This window comes from Oryza brachyantha, chromosome 4 (assembly GCF_000231095.2).
Source record: "Oryza brachyantha chromosome 4, ObraRS2, whole genome shotgun sequence".
NCBI lineage: Eukaryota > Viridiplantae > Streptophyta > Magnoliopsida > Poales > Poaceae > Oryza > Oryza brachyantha.
In genome coordinates, this window is record NC_023166.2 from 5,847,620 (window position 1) to 5,870,371 (window position 22,752).

The following is a 22,752-nucleotide window of genomic DNA, read 5'->3' on the forward strand; positions in this document are numbered from 1 at the left end:
CTAGATTTATCTCTAACTCCCCCTATAAATACCCCCTACACCCTTGCCTCTTTTCTCCGTCTCCCTCTCCTGTGCACCTCCTGCCACCTCCTATCCAGCAGCAGTGCAGCTGTCCACCGGTTTCCTTCCCCCGATCTTCAGGTTCGCAAATATTTTACTCTTGTGAATCAATCTAAATTCATCTATCGTTTAATTGTTTAGGTTTCCTAGCCGAACAGCGAGGAACCGCCGCAATCCGTCACTGATCTCTCCACCAAACCTTAGGTTTGCATACGTTTTATTCATGCAAATCAATCTATCGTTAATCTACCATGTAATTGCTTAGGTTTTCCAATCTATTACCTAGCGTGAGATTGATCTACAGTGCGGACTTTAATTTTGTACGTGTAGATTGATTTTACATTAAAGTCGTCTAATTCTAGTTTAGCGAGTCGTTAAATCTCAATTTAACTGGTCGTTAATCCCGTCGTCTTCCCGCTAACTGTGCACAAGTTCGTGTTGTGGATCTGATTCGTCGTGCGAATCTCTAATTCGTGCACGTTTTAGTTCTGTTATGCGAGTGCGTGTTCTATTCACGCTTTTCCCGAGCCGGCCCAACCCGCGCTCGAAGTCCCCATCGCCTCCCTCGCCCTGTCTCCTCCCACTCCCTCCTTTCCTCCCTCTCTTTTCTCCTAGGCTGGCCCAACTCTCCTGTCCGGCCCACCGCAGCCCAGCTCACCGCGCTCACCTCTTCCTTTCTCCCTTTCCTATCTGGGCTGAACCAGCCTGTGACCCAACACCCGTGCCGAGGTCCGGCTCACCTCCCCCCTCTTCCTCGGCCGCCGACAGGTGGGGCCCACCTGTTGGAGCCGTCCCATTCCTCCAGCCGGTGCCCAACCCGCACGCGCCGCGCCAGCTGCTTGCCGCGCCGGCCACACCCGTGCTTGCCCTCGTGCCTGCGACGTGCACGTCGCGCCGCGTCCGAGCCGCGTAGTCGCCCCGCGCCTACAGCCACCGTGCCCTGGATACCGAGATGTGTCGTCGCCTCGCTGTGTCGCCGCTCTGCGCCGTGTGCCTGCCTCGTCGTCGCAATGCGCCAAGCCACGTCGCGCCGCCACCTCTCCACCGGCCACTGCCTCGCCCGTACCGGCTACACTCGCGCCAAGCCGCGCATCCCGCCGCCATGCCACGTTGTGCCCGCGCGTTGCCGCTACGCCGACACACGCCGGTGATCCGCCGCCACATCTCCCGTGCGCCTACCACGCTTGCGAGCCAGAGCTGTCGTCCACGCCTTGCGCAACCACCGCCCCACCTTCCCCGGCCGACGCAACGGCCACATCGCCTCGCTGCCCACGTTGCGCCAAGCCCGCAACGGTCACCGTGGATTCCACGTGCCCGCCGCCAACCACCCCCACTTCACCTGGCGTCACCCCCCTTTTCCGCCTACGCCACCAACAACCTCCCCGCCTTCCCCGGTTGTGCCGCGTATCCTGAGCACGCCATCGCCTCTCCCTTCTATAAAAACCCCCGGCGTGCCGCCGCTGCTCCCCCTTCGCCCTCTCGAGCCGCCGCTCCATGTCACCGTCCGTCGTCGGACACCGATCCCCGCCAGGCGCCGCTCCTCTTCGCACCGCCCACCGTGCGCCGTCGTCATCTTCCTGACGTTGTCACCGCCTCGGGACGTCGCCGATCGCTGCCCGTGTGTCAGGCCTCGCGCCCTCACCACCGCAGTGCTGCCCCATCCTCACGTCGCCGTCAGCCGGCATCGCCACCTCTCCGCGCCCACGTTCCAACGGCGCCGATCGATCTCGTGTGCCACCGCCTCGCTGACGCGCCCCTGCCTTCGTCGCCACCAGTGAGCAACTCCCCTCCACTCTCCTCGTCTTCCCGCGCCGCCCTCGGGTCGATGCCGCTCCGCGTCATCGTCACCATCGTCGTTGTGCGCCCGGTGAGCTCCTCTCCCCTTCCTCCTCCCTCTCTCCCTCGGTGCTTGCCGTCATGCCGCGTTGCGCGCCGTCACGTCGCGCCGCGCCGCCTGACATCATGTCATCGCGCCGTAGACACTGCCGCCCCTTCTCCATCCGCTCCCTTTCCTCCTCTCGCCGCCTCCGTGCGTGCAAGCCGTCGCCGCCACCATTGCTAGCCGACGCGCTACCGGCCGTTGCCCCCGTCCCACTCCTTCTCTCCTCTCTGCCGCGTCGCCCTGCGCCGCTCGGCCACCTTCCGGCTAAGGCCACCGCATCTCTCTCCCCGGCCGTTGTCACCGCCTCCCTTCCCCTCTCTCTTCCCTCCTCGGCTCATGCTCACACCGCTGCGCTCGTGCCATCCCCGCCGCCGCTTCGGGCCGACGCTGCTCTTCCCCGCAGTCGCCTCGCCGTCGTCGGCCATGCGCCTCCTCTCTTACTCGGCCACCGCCTAGCTACGCCTCTACTTAGCGCCGCCTCCGCCGTCCGCCGCCGCACCGGTCACCGATCGTCTCCACCGCGCCACCGCCCGGCCGAGCACCATCGCCGACCGCTCCCTTCTATTCGCCCGGGCGATCCCCTCCCTCCTCTGCTCTCTCTCTTTGACCGGTGGGGTCCACCCGCCGGCCACCACCCCTTTTGGGGGCAGTGGGGTCCCCGTGTCAGTCTCTCTCTGTCCTGTGGGCCCCGTCTATCATACCCTCTCTCCCACTGAACCATGGGACCCATCTGTCAGCATTAACTCTCCATTTCCCTTTTTGTCTCTTTCCCCTCTCCTTGAGTCACTGCCCTATGGGCCCTGGATGTCAGCCTCCCCTCTCCTCTGCGCTGACATCATCTCTCTAATTAATTACACAATAATTCAGTAAGGTTTTCTGTTTAGTTTAAAAACACAGTTAATCTTCTAAAATTCATATCTAAGTCATCTAGTTTCCGTTTAGGTCCATTCAAATTTCATTAAATCTAGAAAACTGACAAGAATCCATTAAAATAGTTTCTTTTTCTGTTTTAGTACTTTTATAGCCTGTTTTGCCTTGTTTGTCGTAGGTTTTGACCCCGTTTAAGCGCCATTTGTTCTCGAAGTCGTCGCTGAAGTTCCTCGTGCGTCTGAGCAAGGCAAGTGGCACCCTTCTTTGATCATATTGAACCTATGGTTATAAAATTCTCCCGCTTTACATTCAAACATGCATTGTTTTATGCAAATCTATTTATTTTATTTATCTATTGGGCAATTACCAATATATCCGTTGATTCCCGCTCATTATTATTGTCATCCTAGGGTTAATTTGACTAGAATTAGGGTTAGTCAATTCTTAGCCATGTTTAATTCAACTAGCTCACCAATTATTATTTGATTATTGAGTAGACTTTGATAGACCTTTAATGGTTGTGATCATTACCCATTTCCCGATTTGGATTAATGACCACTAAAATATTGCTTATGGTGGGCTGTGGGTGCATGGTTTTGAGAGTCGCACCTGGCAATTAAGGACCGGTTCTCAAAAAACCCTAGAAGTCTTACACGTACTAACCACAAGCCAGAATGGACAACGGTGAGACTCGTAATCTAGCCTGTCCCTATTCGACATACCAAGGCAAGGGTGGGCGTGATGGAGTATGAACGGGTAATCGTGGTGTAACGAAAGCCTTTGTTGCTTCCGAATTCACCAAGGCACAAGAGGGGACTGCGCGACTTGGTGTAAAGGAGGGTGTGAAACCTGAAGTACGGTGTGATTGTAGGGAGAGTTAGGTGAAAGGTCTTATCATGGTTTCCGTACTGAGGTATCGTGGTGATACGTTGGGGTATGGTAACATGCTTGGGAGCCATGTCTTGTGGGTAAAGTTGTACACCTCTGCAAAGTAAAACTATTCGAATAGCCGTGCCCGTGGTTATTGGGCGAACTAACAGATTTACTGGGATTAGTTGAACCTTTTATAATTTGATTAATCTTGGAACTGGTTTGACCCTGCGCAATGTGGTGTAACGTTGGCAGTGGTTTGGGTCTGTCGCAACGTGGTTTAACGTTGGATAGAGGGTTGACCCTGTTGCAGTGTGGTGTAACGCTGGACAGTGGTTTGGGCCTGTTGCAACGTGGTGTAACGTTGGACAGTGGATGATTATTTTAAATGCTTACTTTACTTCTATTCAGTCTATTTTATTTACTGTTTTGCTAAATCTGCAGCTTTTGTGCAATTTAAACTTAGCCTATCCTTGTATCCTATTGCATTCATTATTCTTCCTGTCTTGGGTGTTACTTGTTGAGTATGGTGGTTTGTACTCAGCCTTGCTTAATTTTTCCCCCGCCGGAGCAAGTGCCAGAGTTTCAGTCATAAGGTCGTCCGCAAGGTTGAAGTGAGGTTCAGTCCGCCGTCAAGAATGTTTGTGGTGTGGAGCCGTCATAGCCAGCTGAAGCTGAAGATTAGATGGTTTAGTCTTGTTTCTTTTTCCGCTGCATTTCGATAGATAATTGTTTTTATTTGTTTTTAAGTTGTGGAACTGTGTATTAATTTGTCATAGTGTGTACTCGGACTGATTCCTGGACCGAGATTTAATACATGCTATTATTCAGAAATTGGTGTAAATTTCTAGGCGTGACAGTTGATATTATCCTATGCGAGTAATTAGTGTAGCATTCCAATTTACTATATGAATTCCATGCTTAATCTTACATCGGCTGGCAAGCTAGCGGATGATAAATGGTGGAGTAGTCCGATCGGCCGATTAATCTTAATACTGTCTTGGTTGAGTCCGATCTTTTAAGATTAACTCGCTGGTTGGCTTATCTAGTGACTTAGCCGATTAGGTATGTTTATAATTGATATCATAAAATTCCTGTAAAGCCGATCGTCTGGTCTATCGGCTAGGGTCCTGGGACAGTATTAGCTATCCAGCCGATAGCGATTTCAAGGTTAACTGTTTTCCATGATTATCTTGTCAGTTACAGGATTAAACTGACTGGCACACCCAGTATTTCTGAGAATTAGGTCATGTACTGGAATGGTCTAAAATTGATTCCCAAGCATACGTGTGTGACCGTTGGTTGTCATTTTCAACATCAAACACATGGCCTCTCGTCCACTGCCGCTGCCGCTGCCGCACCACCATCCCACCGCCGTCTCACACCATGTTCTCTTCGGCCTTCCTTGGTCCCCAGCGCAATTTAGAGCAAACCGCATTTTAATTTTTCTTATACATATGTTAATAAATTAAACTATTCCAAAAACCCAATAATTGTTAGTTGGATGGATAAATTATACTAATCAAGACGGTAATCAATTGTATTTTTCCAATCCTCCTATATAGTGAGTATATGAAACACATTACTACGTTGTAAAATTTGAAATTTGTATTTTAAAAGTTGTAACTGAATTTTCAGCGTAAGATACAAAATGTACTGTGTAAATAATATGTTGAGAAATTTGACTTTTTTTTTACGAGAAAGATGGTTCTATAAATATTGCTAGTCCATAGAAAATGCTCAGATTCATTGTCACAATTACATTTAAGAACCGATGCAGATGCTATCTCTAGAACACCATTAAGTGAAATATTTTAAAGTTTGACTATTAATCACAAAAAATATCAAAATGATCTATCACGTAAGAATGATGCTACTATATATATTATCATTAATTATGGTAATATATATATATATATAATCATTAAGTAAACTATGGTACTATGCAACTTATTTTATTTAAAATAGCCTAAAAACTTTATAGATGTTACTATCCCTGTCCCAATATAGTTATATTTGTGGATTTTTCGTATTCAACGTTGGATCGTTCGTAATATTTGCAAAAATTTAAAAAAATAGTTACACATAAAATATTATTAATGTTTTATCATCTAATAACCATACAAATACTAATGATAACTTATTTAAATAAGACGAACGATTAAATGTTAAATATAAATAGTGAAAAAAATACACTTACCTAGGAGGAGGGGAGTATTTGTTAATATAACATCTGGAAGAGTACCTACCATTATTGACTGGGAGTACTGAAAGTAAACATATGGGTGTAGCGGTTAATTGGTATGGCAGGATTGCAGTGCCGTCGCTGAGAGAGGATTCTCGGCAGGAGTGGGAAGCCAGCCATGGCGTCCGCGCCAACAAAGCAAGTCGTGCTGTTCCCCTTCCCGGCCAAAGGCCACCTCGCCGCCTTCCTCTCCCTCGCCGGCCTCCTCCACCGCCTCCTCCCGTCCACCACCATCACGCTCGTCTCCACCCCGGCCAACGTCGCCGCCCTCCGAGCCGGAGCTGCCGCCGCGCCGTTCCTCAACCTCCACGCGCTCCCCTTCGACGCGGCCGAGCACGGCCTTCCTCCCGGCTCCGACTCGCCCGACACCATCATCCCGGCGCTCATCATCCGCCTCTACGAGGCGTTCGAGACGCTCCGGCCGGCCTTCGACGGCTTCATCGCGTCGTCCCTCGCCGTCGCCGGCCGCGGGTGGGAGGAGGATGCCTGCTCGGCTGATCCCGTTCCCGGCGGCCCGCGCGTCGTCGTGGTCTCCGACGTGTTCGTGGCGTGGACGGTGGAGGTGGCGCGGCGGCACGGGTGCGGCCACGCCTTCTTCGTGTCGTGCGGCGCGTTCGGCAGCGCCGTGCTGCACTCCCTGCTCACCCACTTCCCGCTGCGCCCGGAGGAGACGACCGGACGGGTGCTCCTCCCGGAGTACCCCGACGTGGTCATCCACAGGTCGCAGGTGTCCGTGCGGATGCTCCACCGCCCGCCCGCCGCCGGTGCAACTGATCACGACGGCGGCGGCTCCCAGGCCAACAGGAGGACGACGTTCTTCGACCGGCAGCTCCCCCATGGCTACAATACCGACGCGGTGCTGGTGAACACCGTGGCGGAGCTGGAGCCGGCCGGACTCGCCATGCTTGCGCGGACGCTCAAGGTCCCCGTCTGGCCAGTCGGGCCGCTCACGCGCGACGCAGCCACCGACCGCCCCGACGACGACGATGCCGCCGTCGCGCTGCGCTGGATGGACGCGCAGCCGCCGGGATCCGTGCTGTACGTGTCCTTCGGCACCAACGGCATGCTACGCGCCGAACACATGCTCGAGCTCGCCGCGGCGCTGGAGTCGAGCGGGCGAAGTTTCGTCTGGAAGATCAAGCCGCCGGCCGACGAGCCCGGCCATGACCACCACCACCACAACAACGACAGCTGGCTACCGGAAGGGTTCGAGGAGAGGGTGACCGCGAGCGGGAAGGGCCTGCTCGTCCGGCGGTGGGCGCCACAGGTGAGCATCCTGGCGCACCCCTCGACGGCGGCGTTCCTGAGCCACTGCGGCTGGAACTCGGCGCTGGAGAGCCTCGCGCACGGCGTGCCGATCATCGGGTGGCCTCTCGCGGCGGAGCAGTGGTACAACGCGATGGTGCTCGAGAACCTCGGGGCGTGCGTCGAGGTGGCGAGGGGGAGCGGCGACGGCACGGTGGTGGGAAGGAGGCGGGTGGCGGAGGTGGTGGAGACGGTGATGGGCGACACGGCGAAGGGGAGGGACATGAGGCGGCGGGTGCAGGAGCTCCGGCGGGTGATGCTGGATGCGTGGAGCGACGACGGCGGGTCTTCCATAGAGGCGTCTCAAGCGTTCTTGGAAGCAATGAAATTGAAATGAAGTATTACCTCCGATTTATTTTATTTAAAGCCGTTGATTTTTAGATTTGATAATTCGTCTTACTTAAATGTTTTTTACAAATATATAGAATTATAAATGATAGTTAAAAGTATCTCGATGATATAATATATTACAATATAATAAGTATTAGTTACGTGATTTAAACGGTGTCAAAAAAAATAGAGGTAGGATATATTCATGCCTTTGACTACCTTTATTTCAGTTATATTTATTTGCAATTAGTACAATTCAATGGGTGATTTGTTAGGAGAAAAAAAACTTATATTGAAATTTGTGGGAGTAGGGTTCAGGGTTGGAGTAGTCTTGGTTTTGCGGCAGAAAATGTTTCCGTGTGCTTAGTCGATGGTTAAAATAAATCACTCAACTTGGAAAGTCAAACCAAAATTTCCAAAGTTTTATGTTTGTACTCGATCCGTTTTACGTTTCCTTATAGTCATATATGAACCGATATATATACTTTATATACATGCCTAATTTTAGAAACTAAAACATTTTATAATGTGAAACGGATATAATTAGTATCTAATTACCTAATTGATGTTGCACTGGTCATTCTTAGCAGGCAACTGAAATTTTTTGAGTCACTTTCCCCATCCCTTTGGATATCAATCTAATGGTTCTCAATACTACTGTATTACTTAAACAAAGCCTCTTTTTGATAGTAACAACTTAATGTCAAACTAGCAAATAAGTTACAGTTCATAAAACACTGCAAAAAATTCATGCAAAAAATATTCAAATTTAGATAAGTACTAAAATTTGTATATTGTATATCAATGCAATGATAGACTTGGAATATACAGATTTATAGGTGAATGAAAATTTATAAATTTTGAGGTACTTTAAATCTTGCAATACCCTATTTAGTATTAGATGGTCTAGTTTTCGACCAACATAAGTTAGAATGGTAGGTTAGTACTTGGAATATCAAGTCTTCAACCTTGTTATTGTAAATTTATTCAGATTTAAGAAGTGAGTAGGACTTACGGTAAAGACTAATACTAAGTTACATGTCAATATATGTCCCTTTCATGGCAGGAACACAACTAACTTTTTCTTAAAGAAAAATCGTTCATCTGGCTAGCTGGTTCACATAAGAGAAAAATGTACGCGCAGATCATGCTGAATTTTTACAATTTTTTTAATATATAACAATAGAGTTCAGTGGAATAAACTACATGGCCGAAAAAATTAGCTAAAAACATTGAACCATCTGTATCCAAAGAACCGGCAAATGCACAAAGGTCACAGACTAATTCATATTCAAACCACACAGCACTAGAGGTGCAGTCGGTACAGAGCTGATTCGTTGCCGTGACATTTGCATCCTTGGGCCTCTTCTGACATGCACATTGTCTGACAGATCGGTGATCCCCGGTTGCATCCATGGAACTGGCAGAGATTCGAGAGATTTGTTGCTGAGGCATATTAATTTTTGGTGTGTGTGGACTTCATTAATCTCAAGCAAATAATTAATGTCCATGGAGTTTGCCGTTGAATCTGAGAAGAGATTCAGCTCAATCCGAACGGCAAACCCTACGTGGATATTACCACTGGAAATCAAAAAAGAAAGATGATACGTACTTCCTCTGTAAAAAAAACTAATTCTCCGGTTTCTGCGTTCAACGTTTAACCATCCGTCTTATTTGAAAAATTTTCAAAAAATTAGAAAAAAATTAATCACATGTAAAATACTATTCATGATTTATCATCTAATAAAAACAAAAATATCAATCACAAAAATTTTTTTAATAAGACGAAAAATCAAAAATTATAGGTAAAAAAAATTAATTTATTTTGGGACGGAAGGAGTACCCGACTCCAGCCACCAATAATCACTAAGGACTCGAATGACGATGAAAAAACTGCTGTCTTGTTGAGTCAACGCACAAGGTTGGACAAAAGAAGGGACGCAAAATTAATCTTGAATGCTAATGAATCTGCCAACCCCGCCGCCATTTAGCAGCCGCCACTACGCACAACACCACCACACGGAAATGAGATTTTCTGCCATACAAGTAACAGTAATATAAATCATAGACGATAGAGTTCTATATTTTTAGCGACCATGTTTGACTTTACGTCAAAGGTATCGTGTTCTCTTATCCAACCTCGGTATACAGGTCCGGTTGCTGCTAGACCTATAAAAAAGCTATGAACCGAGAAATTAAAAAAGGTGCATAGGGTACCAGAAAACACCTTGGGTGATCGTTTTAAAAAAAAAGAAAACAACATACTTACAAACAAAAAATAATTTATGAAAAAAAACTTTTATATACATATTCTTAACTATATAAAAGTCAAGTCTGAAAAAAAAACTACAGTGAAAAATCCTCAAGTTACTATAAATATAAATTTAAGATTAAAAGTTTAAACTTTAGCTTATAGACATAAACAGACGCAAATAGAAAGAGAAGGGGTATGGTTTTGGCGAGAATGGAGACGAAACCAGGAGCAACAAAACAACCCAAATTAACGTCAACCTCACCAGCCAGCTGTTTGCCAAACCTCGTCCTCTCAAAAAATTGAGTTGTTTAGACTGTATCTATATTTAATTAAGGGTTGATGAGGATAGAATTACTTAAGTATTCATTCACAACTAACCTAGCCACTTGCTAAATTAACTATATACTGATTAGTCACTTAACAAGTCACAATTAACCATGATGAGTTATAATAAACAAGTGCAGAATTAACTACACACTAAAATATCACCTGTTAATTTAGGTTTGGATCATCCAGAAAGCAACCAGAGGAGGTACTTAACACAAGGAAGTGTCGACCAATGGGCTTTATATGGGAGGATAAACTGTTTTTTTTTTCACATGATTTTTCCATGATTATCTTCATCTTTTTACAGCCTTCTCGCATCTACTGTGGATTTGGAGAGGCAAAAGTTTAGCTAGAGTAAACGTTTTCGGCTGGTATCTTGTAATTACTGATCGGCTGAATATGAGAGGTATTCGTTTGACTGAAGGTACTTTGGCAAAACGTAGAAGCATCGTAAGGTGTATTCACTGTAATCCAAGATGGCACCTAAACATAGTTAGCTAAACCCAAAAACACACCGTACAAGATTTAAACATGATAATGACGTCGAGGCAAGATATTGATGTGAGCTAGGGTGCCCAAATATTTCGATGAGAAAATAAGACGATCGAGTGGAGTGATGTTGGTGATCCGACTACAACAGTCCAGAGATGTTGCGCCAAATCAATCATTAAACCAACTCATGAAGCAGTCACGATCTGAATGGATGCATGGTCAGCTCAACCACGAGGAGTGTTTGTTCCTGCAACAATCGAGAACTAGCAAGAATAATATAAACAAGTAGCTCAAATTACACAGTACATATATGGAATTAAATCAACAATAATACCAAAAGGTTGGGTTCTAAATGAAGAAATCGACGCTCTAGCGGATGAAGGGATTACACGGCAAAGTACCGAAGATAAACTTTGATCTAAACAAAACCTGAAAAGTCGTCAAGAGGTATATAACTATTTAAAGAGGTGAGAAGTTGGTCCCTATGGCCGTGCTTCATCAGGTTGGGCTGCACTCCACTTGTGTCCCACTTAGGCCACGTCACATATGAAGTTACAAGCTCATAAGCCCATTATAGGTGACAGCGCATCTAATTATGTGATTGTGTCTGACTACAATGGAATTTGCATATTATGCTAGATCTTTTGGATTGTGCCCGAGAGCTTTCTATCAATTACTTATGGACCTAAAACGAAACTTGTATGCATATTTGCGGCCATTTGGAAACATCACTAGCATGTGATCAAATTGGATTCCAGAACATGGACAACTTGATATTGATATCTTCCTGTTGACCTATGATGTGAGCAACAATTATACTAAGGCTAGTCATAGTCACATCATCATTCTTTTCTTCACGGAAACGATACTCGATTTTCCCCTACAGTGGTCTTCGTGTAGTGCATGATCATGCCCATTAAAGTGTCTACATAAAAACAACCACCATAAACATTCGGCATGTAATATCATCAATTCTTTAGCAATCAGTAGTAATCACCTACGAAACGTATGTAACTGGTAACAGGGATGCACACAGACTATGTAGTACCTATGTCGAAATTATTATCTTAGTATTTCGTTTCGCTCCCCTTCTTTAGAAACCAAGTAATCACATGATACGATTTAAATAGCCTATAGTAGCAACATTGAGCTATCTTGTCACTCTACTTCTTCAAAACCAATTTGTTCCTTTAAATCAGCCATGCCATTATAATTTTGCAAAGTTAGAAATATGTCACTGGTATCTCAATAACATGTAGAGCCCACATGAGTCAATGACATGTGAGCCAGGATGACATATCTACGATTTCTTAAAATTATAATGACATCTTTGTAAATTTCCCTTAAATGAACATGTCAAAGTCGAGATAACATGATTAGTCACTATAGTACTATCCATGCTACTATTTCCTTGTGTTACTATAGGAGGTTCCAAATATGAATATATATAAACTCTATGCACAAAATGTATTTCACTATAATTATATCCACTAGAGATTGAAAAAATACCAATAGTTAGATATGACAAATTAGATTCTAATTTAGTGACACCCATAATTTACACCAATTTCCGAACAATAGCATGTATTGAATCTCGGTCCAGGACCAATCCAAGTACACACTATAACAAACTCATACAAATCTGTCGTCTTAATTAAACAATACAACAGAAAAACAAAACTCTAATACAACTACAGACAAGCAAAAGCATCAACACACCCTAAAAGCATCACTTGAGCATATCAACTCGCCTAATCTTTAAATGACAATTTGTCAGACACAACTTCGGCTTCTAGGGAATGGGTAAACACAAGACTGAGTACAACTACGGTACTCAATAAGTCACACCGAACAAATACAATACAATAGATGCACAATAGTGTACCAAGAAAGTAAAGACCCAAGGATTAACTTTTGCCCAAAACAATATTTACAAAGCAATTACATTAGCAAAGTTAAAAACATTGAACAATTATAAATAATAGTTATACCCGCATACGGGGTATACATTGTATTGTACTTATCTGTATAAGGAAAGGGCGTCCTGAATTATGAAGAAAGTTGTAAACTCAGGACGGGTCATTTAGGCGTATGGAAATATCCATATTATATCCCTGGATTGCCTGATCAGATAGTATCCGCGCTGGATAGGTTTAATATTGTTAGATACAAAATAAGGAAAGGAATTAAATTGTTTACACCACATATATCAATTTATTTAAATTTGTAATTATAACCATGAACGGCAAAAATAAAATAGAAGCATTATTTAAGAACCAAACGTTCAGTATAAGATGAGTTGAAATGCTACTCAGAATATTCATAACAGAAATAACCACATATGCATGCATGATGCACCATCTAATTTTATTGAGTTAGTTTTTTTTTTCAACATCTGTCATGATTTTCTGCATTTCATCTTAGCCACTTTCACTCTCTCGTTTGATTTCCGCATCACACTGCTTTCCCTTAGTTTCATTGGGTTGTTTTCGGGGCCTCCCGACTGGACGCTTGATATCGTTTAAGGACATCACTTTTCTGGGCTTGCGTGTAGCCTTTGCAACTTGGACCTTGTTTCTTCCAATTTCATTTGATGAGTCTGATGAATCATCAAAGAAGTCATCATCTTCAGCTATATATGACAGGAGACAATTAAAGCATATATGTCAGGTACCATGAAAAAGATGTAACATATCACATATATCAGTTATTGTAAATGATGCGAGCAATATTACACCTCATCCTCTTAAAATAACTATATTGGTGGATGGATTTTATGTACTCAATATGCATGTGCTAGCACTTATAATACTGTGGTCTAATTTAATCCATCGTGCACACTAGAAGTGGCACCTCAGTTGAGAAGCTAGTTATCAAAGACATACATCTTCACAAATCATAGGAAACGAAACCCATGAATGCAATCAAATTACGGATATGTTCTAATCGTATTATCCCCGTTTCACATTCTAAGATATCATGACTCTTCCGAGATTCTTATGGATGTTAATCATGATTCCTATAAAGCATATTTATTGATCCATGGATGAATATAGATATGATCAAAATATCTTATAATATGGAAAGAAGGGAGTACGTCGGTTGCCACTAAGACAAAAATCTATGATCTTTAGCCAATAATATTTGTCCACAAATAGCCCTTGGATATCAAAGCATGCATATATATGTTCGAATTGTGAACCAAAAATCCATGTTATTGTGATTTTAGAGAGAGAGAGAGACTATTGTTTTGGTAACTGTGATTTTAGTTAATATTATACTACATTGATATCAGAACCTACAGCAGTTGCTAAAATAATCACCCATGCATAAAAAACAATATAGTAGCATATAAGAAGAGTAACATACAGCTATATGAACTTTCCTCATCGCTGAGTATCTCTTCTCTTAGTGACGATTTTTTTGATTTTAATGATCCTCTGGGTCGCCGATTAGTCGTAGGTGTAAAGTACAGTCTTTTCCTCAGACTTTCATGCTGTCATGAAAACAAATAAGGAGATAAAATGAAATATACATGAAATTGAACCCTTCTCACAAAATGTTATACGTGATAAATGTTATAGGTTATAGAGCAATTTGTTCAGTAAACAATCAATTATATTGTATTAATATTATTTTTCATTTAATTGTCTTGACAAGAAACTAACTGCCAGTAGATCTTAGGTGTGTAATGCAACTGTGATCATAATCACAAAATTGGGATATGTAATTTCATTTTTTAAATAAGTAAATTGAAGAACATATATGGTTGAGTTTTAACAGACAAGATACACAAGAGTAAAATGGTGGTGGAGTTAACATATCTTAACTGTTCAATGGTATCTTTATGGCTATAGGATGAAACCAGTGGCATGTGAATAATTACAGAAAATACAGTTTAAATTTATAGTTGGTGAAAACCCTAATAGCATATGAATGTTTAGCCTTTTAATTTTTATTATTCACACATTGAAGGAACTAAAGTCAAAGTACTAGTTACAACAAACCCTTACATTGTGTTCATGCCCACCGAAACACAGAAAAAATTTCAACACTACCTAGTCCGTAATCCTCAATTTAGGATGCGTTTGGTTCGTCGACGAGGTGAGTTGGGTTAGCTCCATCTCTAGATTGTAGGATGAGTTGGCTCCATTTTTCTATTTGGTTAGATAGATGGGTTGGACCCTGATTTTTTGTTTGGTGGAAGGGATGAGATGGGATGGGTTGGACCTGTTTTTTGTTTGGTTGAAGGGATGAAATGGGTAAAGGTTACCTCTCATATCCAAAATAAAATATTAAATATTAGGATTAATATATGAATAACCTAAAGTAACTAAATATATATTTATACCAGTAATATATTTTAAATAAATTTAATAAATAAAATTAACACCCCTCTGTGCGTCGTGGTCGTCATGGGACGGATCCGTCGCACCGTTTTGGTGGGATGGGTTGGACCTGGATCTAGGAGGAATATTACTCTTCTAGGTCCAACCCATCCCACCCATCCACCAACTAAACAGGGTCAGAGATAGATTGGCTCTGTCCCAACCCATCAACCAACCAAACAGGGTCAGAGATGGGTTGGCTCTGTCTCAACCCATCCCATCCCTAGAACCAAACATATCCTTAGTTTACTTATGAATAAAATTTCCTAGTGAACTAATATTTTTAAGAATCTAATCACACTAAGATAGATATTGATGTTCATATATATCAAAAAATTTTAATGAACTAAAATTTTTCACTATAGGACAAAAATGTATTAAGTTGTCCTTTATGTCTTATGTTAACTTCATGTTTGCTCAACAAATTAAGCTTAATTTCATTATATTAGTTATTGGTGGTAGAGCTCGTACAACACCATAACCATAAATTATCCTACAACAATTTTGGATATGCATATTATAGAACATTGTTTTTTCTTTATGCAAAGGAAACTAGTCTTGAAGAGTAAAAGGTTATGAAGAAAAAGTTACCAGATCAGCTGACTTCTCAAAAGAGTAGAGGTCATGGACACTTGTTCTCTGAATAAATGCACGTCTAGGTACTTTTCCTGTCTGAACAAAGAGCATTGCAGACCTCCTTGTGCGAAATGAGTAGTTGCTAACAGGATCCGTGTAATACTGCACAAGCCGTGCAAGATATTCAAAAATTAAAGTCCATTTGTAACTGAAGAGAACAATTCTTAATTTGGTCCTATACATACCGGGTCTTTTCTGACAGCATCCTTTGTCTTTCTAAACACCAGTTCTTTCACCCATCCTTTAGGCAGAGAATGTGGATTAAATTCCACATTTGCAAGAATCTATGTACAGATAAGTATAAACATTAGTTTCATTCGGGGAAAGTTCTTCAGATATGAATAAACAAATGCTGCAAAATGGAAAAATAGTTAATAGATAAGTATTCTTTGAATATGATAGCTTATTCTAGAAAGAAACATACATTATCTTTGGTCCTTGTGTCACATTGTCCGTTTGTATCAAATGGAGTAATCTTACACTTATTAATATAGGTCAATACATCCTCTTTTGAAAACAGTCGAACTCCTGCTGGTGGGTAAACATAAAACTGCAAAATTCACATACAATTAAATATGATCAGATAATTTTAATTCACATGACGAAACTATTGTTTTTAGATGATTTTATTGTATGAAAGACAGTAGGCTGATGAACAATAGTTTTAGGCCCTAAAAATATATAAAACCAATTATATGTTTCAAAAATCAAATTTTGTCTGCGGTTGATATGCTAAACAGGAAAACTTTCTTATAAAACTATTTTGGAAATCGGCAAGAAAAAATTATCATGAATAATACTGTATAACAAAGTTATGACAACAGATAATATGGTACAATTCACACCCCTGACAAGAACTATACATTATTGGTGAGCTCTAGTCCAGCTTAGTTAATAGTATGATGTCCTCTTATGTTTCATTGAAATTCCCCACAATATGATAGTTGTACTTGTATAATAGTTATCCTCTCTAATCTGAGATGGTCTCTTTAACACACTATCTAATGACTACCAGAGTAAAAATGTTGTGGGTGATTAGACTTGACATGGATTGGTCTAGTGGCACATAGCATTTCAATTTTCCTATTTTATTTACAAATATGCTTAAGTAGAAAAAGGAAAAAGGTCAAACAATCAAATTGAACCAAATGCTTGTCCTTAAATAATTGTCTAATAAGTTTAATTACGTAAGATCTTGGTATCTAGCTAAAAATTTCTGATTTAATTTCATTTTACCAGGTGCTTGTAATTTAATTTTCTAAGCAAGACACCATAGGGCACCACTATTTTATCCTGGGTGACTGCAGTATAAATGATCTTCACCAAATTGTTGAAAAAAATATGATGAATGCATATCAATGCGAGTTTTATCTTGATCAAGTTTAACTTCTGGCCTTAGCACCAGCTAAGGATTCACGTAGCCATATTTACGGATACCAGGATTTGAACCCATGAATCCATCACCGCATATTAATATGCTACTCCATGTTTAACCAAATATATAGAAAAAATAAAAATATTTTTAATATAAAATAAATATATCAGAACAATATATTCAATGGTGGATGTTAGAAAATTTTACCATAAAGTTGGTTAAACTTGAAAAAGTTTTACTTAGACCAAACTCGAATTACTTATGATATAAAATAGAGAAATTATAATGTATACGGAATTATACATACAACACGAAAATTTGATACTACATTAGTTGTAAAATTGTTACACAACTTTTATGAAGAGAAAAGGCAGATATTTTTGCTGCAAATAGTTTAGCAATATAATTGAAGCAAAACCAAGCTTCCTGCAAAGAGTCCCTGCACATAATTAGAACTAATGCCTAAGAGATGGGAAAAAGTATGTCCATTGCGCATCCAACAGTTCATATCAACTTCCCAAACTAGAACTTTAATTCAGGTAGTGTTAATGAGGGAAATACATCAGATAGAAATCCTTGTTTTATTAAGTGTATTTCATTAATTTTAAAGAGTTCGTCTATTTGAATTTGAAAGAATTACATCTGGCTTCATCATTATTTGTGATGTGTTTCCACACATGCTCAATAGGAGCTCAACTCAGATGCATGCTCGCGCTACTACTTAACCACCATGCTAGCTAATGCTGCTTTACTAGATAATGGTAAGTGTTGTTACTGAGATGATTTAGATTAGCCACCTCTCACCAGTGGAGCCCATCAAGCATGCCATAGTCTGATTTATTTCCTACCATTTGGCATGGAATCCTATTTTAGTTAGATGTTATATGGACCAACTGCTAGCTCTAATTTATCTATAGCCAATCTAATAGCCAATTTATACAATAGTTACCTACAAAGCATATACTACATATTAATACATGATTCTACTTGTCATACACATATTGAGTCTTAGAGTCTGTGCTACAGCTGACTACAAATCTATAGCCCACTTATTTTCTCTCTCCTCTCTTATCTTTTTAAAATATATTTATAGCTGGCTTATAGCCTGCTATTGTACCTGCTCTAATCATGTCGTCCAGTATGGACGAGAAGAAGTACATACAATGGAGGGTGGGCCCCAAGGTTTTTTTTTTTGTTATCATGTAGTTCAAAACTACCATGGGTTTGATCCAGTGATACCATGTCTTATTCCAATGTTTAGACATGACATTAATATTTTAATAGTTGAGGCAAGCAAAAATGATCTTTCGCTTTTATAATATGTAAAATCATTGTTTCAATTCCATATCTCATTTCTAGCTTATCTAGGAACTCATGATGAGACATGGTATTTAAAACTGCCAATATGACATAGAACAATTAGAATACAACTGTTATGAAAGGTACCTTAAACATCTTGTCCGTGTTCTCTCCACCCGCTCTAATCTCAATCAACCAGTCATTTGGAAGCCATTCATGTGTCATCTACATATATGTTATGGTGGGGTTTCATTTATACTAAACATGAAGCTAGATAAATAATGAATATCATATTCATCACATATATATATATATATATACACAAATCACTCACCACGAGCTTATTATGTGCGGCATAGTTCTTTGATTCCAAGAAGCGCTCATCCATTCCAGAAAAAAGGTATTCTAGCACCTCCGACTTCATCGTGAATGTCAATCCTGATAGAGGAGATGTGTAGTACTGCAAAGCAAAATTTAACGCAGTATCACAAATCATTAGTAGAAAACAAAAAAAAACCTAGATTTCCAAAGAAAATCAGTGTACATATCTTTGCTAAATCACACGGAGTAATAATAATAAGTGTGTGCACGCTTTACTTACTCGGTAGATGGTGCCATCGCCACCAAGATTGATCTCCATTATCCAACCATCTGGAAGCCAGCCTGGTCGTTCCTCAAGACCCTCTGCTTCTTGCTGCCTCTTTTCAGTCTCTTTCTTGGAGAAATTTACCTTCTCATAATCTAATATCAACGTCGATGATGATTCTGTCATGCCTCCACCTTGACTCTCCTTCCTCTCCCTCTCCAAACCACGGAGTTGCTTGTATATAGAAGGGCCAGATGGGATGGGAATAGATCTATGGTTAATATATAGCTGCAAAGTGTAGGAAATCACTTGTGCAAACTGGCATTAAATTTGAACAGCTGTACTTGGGAGCAAAACATGTACTTGAGTGGACAGCTAATGCAAAATTCGTAGTGTTTAATACAATAGCACACTTGATAGAATGCATGCAGCAGTGTCCATATTAAGATACAATAAATTTAGTGAAACTGCAGTCTTGCATCCAACTACAAACGACCAAAATAAAATAACAACTAGAACATTCCATACATAACTGTGCATGTTAGTCCTGAATTGAGGTTACAGATGTAGAGAGCTACAATATTGGATGAGTTGTATCACATCAGTACTACCGAGATTTTGTTTCCATGTTAGTATTCGTTTAACCATGACAGTGTAACAAACCAAATTTGACTTTTGTGCATGTAAACCATTTTATTATGTGCATTTGCATCCTAGCTAGTTGCCACGTTAATCATGCATTATATTCCACTAGTACTTAATGGAAATTCAAAAATTGAAATCCACTCCATCGTCATGTCCAACTCATTTTCAACATTAGTAGTTCACTAGTTCTGCAGCATGAAGTATTTTGGAAACATTCTTAAAATTCCAAGACATGTACATTAAATTTGCACGGTTGTACTTGGGAGCAAAACATGTCCTTGAGTGGACAGCTAATGCAAAACTCGTAGTGTTAAATATAGTAGCACACTTGATAGCATGCATGCAGCATTGTCCATATTAAGCTACAATAAATTTAGTGAAATTGAAGTCTTGCATCCAACTACAAATGACCAAAAAAATGACAACTAGAACATTCAATACATAATTGTGTATTTAGTCCTGAATTGAGGTTACATATGTAGATAGCTGCAATGGATGAGTTGTATCACATCAGTACAGCCGAGATGTTGTTTCCACACAAATATTCGTTTAAACATGCATGGTGTAACAACCATATTTGACTTTTTATGCATGTAAAGCATTTTATTATATGCATTGCATCCTATCTAGTAGCACATTAATCATGCATACAGCTTATGTGAAGATTATGTTGACTCACTTGTCTTTCATCTCACAATCCTTAGTAATTCCTAATTTCACTAGATTATTTAGACTCTAGAGCATTGGTTTTTAAATGATTCATGATGTTTTTGTTATGTTCCATTGTATTGTGTACAATGGCATTTTAGGTGCATTATACATTTAGTTAGTCAATTAGGTACGTGAAACAACTAATTGAAACTTAGTTTTGACAAATTTGGAGATGTGCTTACCTCACTCTTCTCTGAATTGGGCCATTTTCTGTTTTTTTTTTTTGTATTCTTGCTTCCAGATCACAACATGAACTAGAAATTTCGACAAAACAAGCTATATTTCTCGGTTATAGTGTGAGCTATACAATCAAATCCTGATTGTATTTCTCGGTTATAGTATTTCTGATGTCGCATTCTCCACAGGTTCCTGATAAGAGGTGGTACTGGCTCAAATCCTGTGCTTTAGCTACGGTTGGGAACTGGGATGCATTGGAAAAGTTTTCGAAAGAGAAGAGGCCACCAGGAGGTATATTTACCTATCAGAAGCTGGTTTGAGATCAGCATTCCATGGGGATGATAAATTCACAATATTGCTTCATGTAAAGAATATCATTTTATCTGGTTTAGCATGATGATATTCAGTTTTCTTACAGGGTATGAACCTTTCGTGGAAGCATGTATTGATGGTGGTCAAAAAACTGAAGCCCTCAAGTACATTCCGGAGTTGGCAGATCCTCGTGAACGATCTGAGGTATATTTTGGACTTAGCTTACATGTTACCGCTTTTAATGTGCTTTGTGCATATCAGTGCTGTAGTTTTCTCCATAGCACTAGGAATTAGGAACTGACGCTGATGCATTTGTATAAAGCAGAAGATATTCCTGAAAGTGCATGTACTGTTGAGCACTTGGGTTTGAGTGTGCTTCGTTGTTTGATACATCGACGATGAAGATACCTGTTTGGCTGATTGTGGATAAATCTATTGAAAGATGGGCTGATAGTCAACATGTAGAAACAGTAGTTCCATTCTGAATCATTACTTTACATGATTAATCATTAGAACAATTGCATTTAGGGGGACAATCTCCTGATCTTGTCATTTACAACCTCACCGATCTCATTTACAACCTCACTTTCACTTTTTTCCATACAAGGTCTGCAACAGGATCAAATAACCCCTTTGCTCTCCAAATTGAGCACCCTCTAGTTGTTCATGAAGACATTGCAACCTATGAAGTCTCTCTAAAGACAATGCAGTACACCAAGGAAAAAGCAAACTATCATGAAGAAGTGTACACCAAGTAGGGTTCCAGTTGAAGTGGCCAACTCATCCAGTCCAGCTTCTAATACCAAAAGTAAGAAGAAACTCCAGCTTGAATAAATTATGCGGAGGAACTAATACTTTTGATGTAATTTAAGACATGTATGGTTTGGTGTGATGAAAACTAGTGAACTACTACTTTTTATGTGTGGACTTAGTGTGGTGAACTACTACTTTAAATATTGGTGATCTTGTTATGTGTGGACTTAGTGTGCTGACGAACTACTTTAAACGTTGCTCATATAAACTTCTTGCTATAGATGCAATGGCCATGCCCTTGTTTTTTTTGGTGTGCAATGGTTATGTATATGCTTTTATCTATTGTATTCCTATATTTTTTTTGATTTATTCTCATATTTTACTGATTTATTCTAACATTTCACTAATTAATTTGGGCATTTTTCTGATTGTTTTGAATTATTTTTTGCAAATTTTTTGGATTTATTTATGAATTTTCTTTTATTTCTTACAATTTTCTGGAATTATGAGCCAATTTTCCTGGATTTTTGTGAATTTCTAGACATTTTATAATTTAATTACGAATTTTCTAACTTATTTCCTGATTTAAAATTAATGCTGTCATTTTCTAAATTTTTTACTGATTTTCCATATTTATTTACTGTTATTAGGCATTTTTCTGATCCTTTTTGAATTATTCTTATTTTTATGAATTTTTTGTTTTATTTACGAATTTTCCTGAATTTTTGTGAATTTCTACACATTTTATAATTTAATTACGAATTTTCTTACTTTAAAAATAACTCTGTTAGTTTCTAAATTTTTTACTGACTTTTCATATTTATTTACTGTTTTAAATTTATTTCTATCATTTATTCACTGACAAGGACAAAACAGTCTTTTTATACCTCTCCGTCCATTGAAAATGGTAAAGAAAATTGGGTCGATGGCACACAGGTACCTACAAACTTTTTAATGGCATATAGGTAAGGGGCAATTGTATAACTGGCCCTACTTTGGAGTCTAATTGTGGATTTAACCCTATTTTTTCAGTTTGCAGATTTAGCTTCACTTTATCCAAGCTCCCGTTTAGCCTTACTGTTAAATAACCGTGAGTAGTATAAATAAGAAAGAGAAAAATAAAAGAAAAAAAACACGTGAAAGGACAACAATACCCTTAACTACTCTAACTCAATGTGGACTCCTCCCCCTCCTGTTGCACGAACTGAGCTAGGGTTTTGGAGGACTTGTGGCGG

General features: G+C 40.6%; 2 protein-coding genes across 2 annotated transcripts; one reads left to right on the forward strand and one right to left on the reverse strand.

Moving 5' to 3' along the window:
* Nucleotides 1–6,045: 6,045 nt before the first annotated feature.
* On the forward strand, nucleotides 6,046–7,569 carry LOC102703677 (UDP-glycosyltransferase 92A1-like). Its single transcript, XM_006653169.3, has one exon. The coding sequence runs from the start codon at nucleotides 6,046–6,048 to the stop codon at nucleotides 7,567–7,569; it is 1,524 nt and encodes a 507-aa protein (XP_006653232.3).
* A 5,486-nt stretch (nucleotides 7,570–13,055) lies between these two features.
* On the reverse strand, nucleotides 13,056–19,105 carry LOC102703961. The gene is made up of 8 exons (XM_015835902.1): nucleotides 18,935–19,105; nucleotides 18,668–18,793; nucleotides 18,481–18,558; nucleotides 16,084–16,209; nucleotides 15,845–15,943; nucleotides 15,615–15,761; nucleotides 14,005–14,131; nucleotides 13,056–13,267 (listed from the first exon to the last, which is right to left on the reverse strand). The coding sequence occupies exons 1-8, from the start codon at nucleotides 19,103–19,105 to the stop codon at nucleotides 13,056–13,058; spliced, it is 1,086 nt and encodes a 361-aa protein (XP_015691388.1).
* Between the last annotated feature and the right edge of the window lie 3,647 nt (nucleotides 19,106–22,752).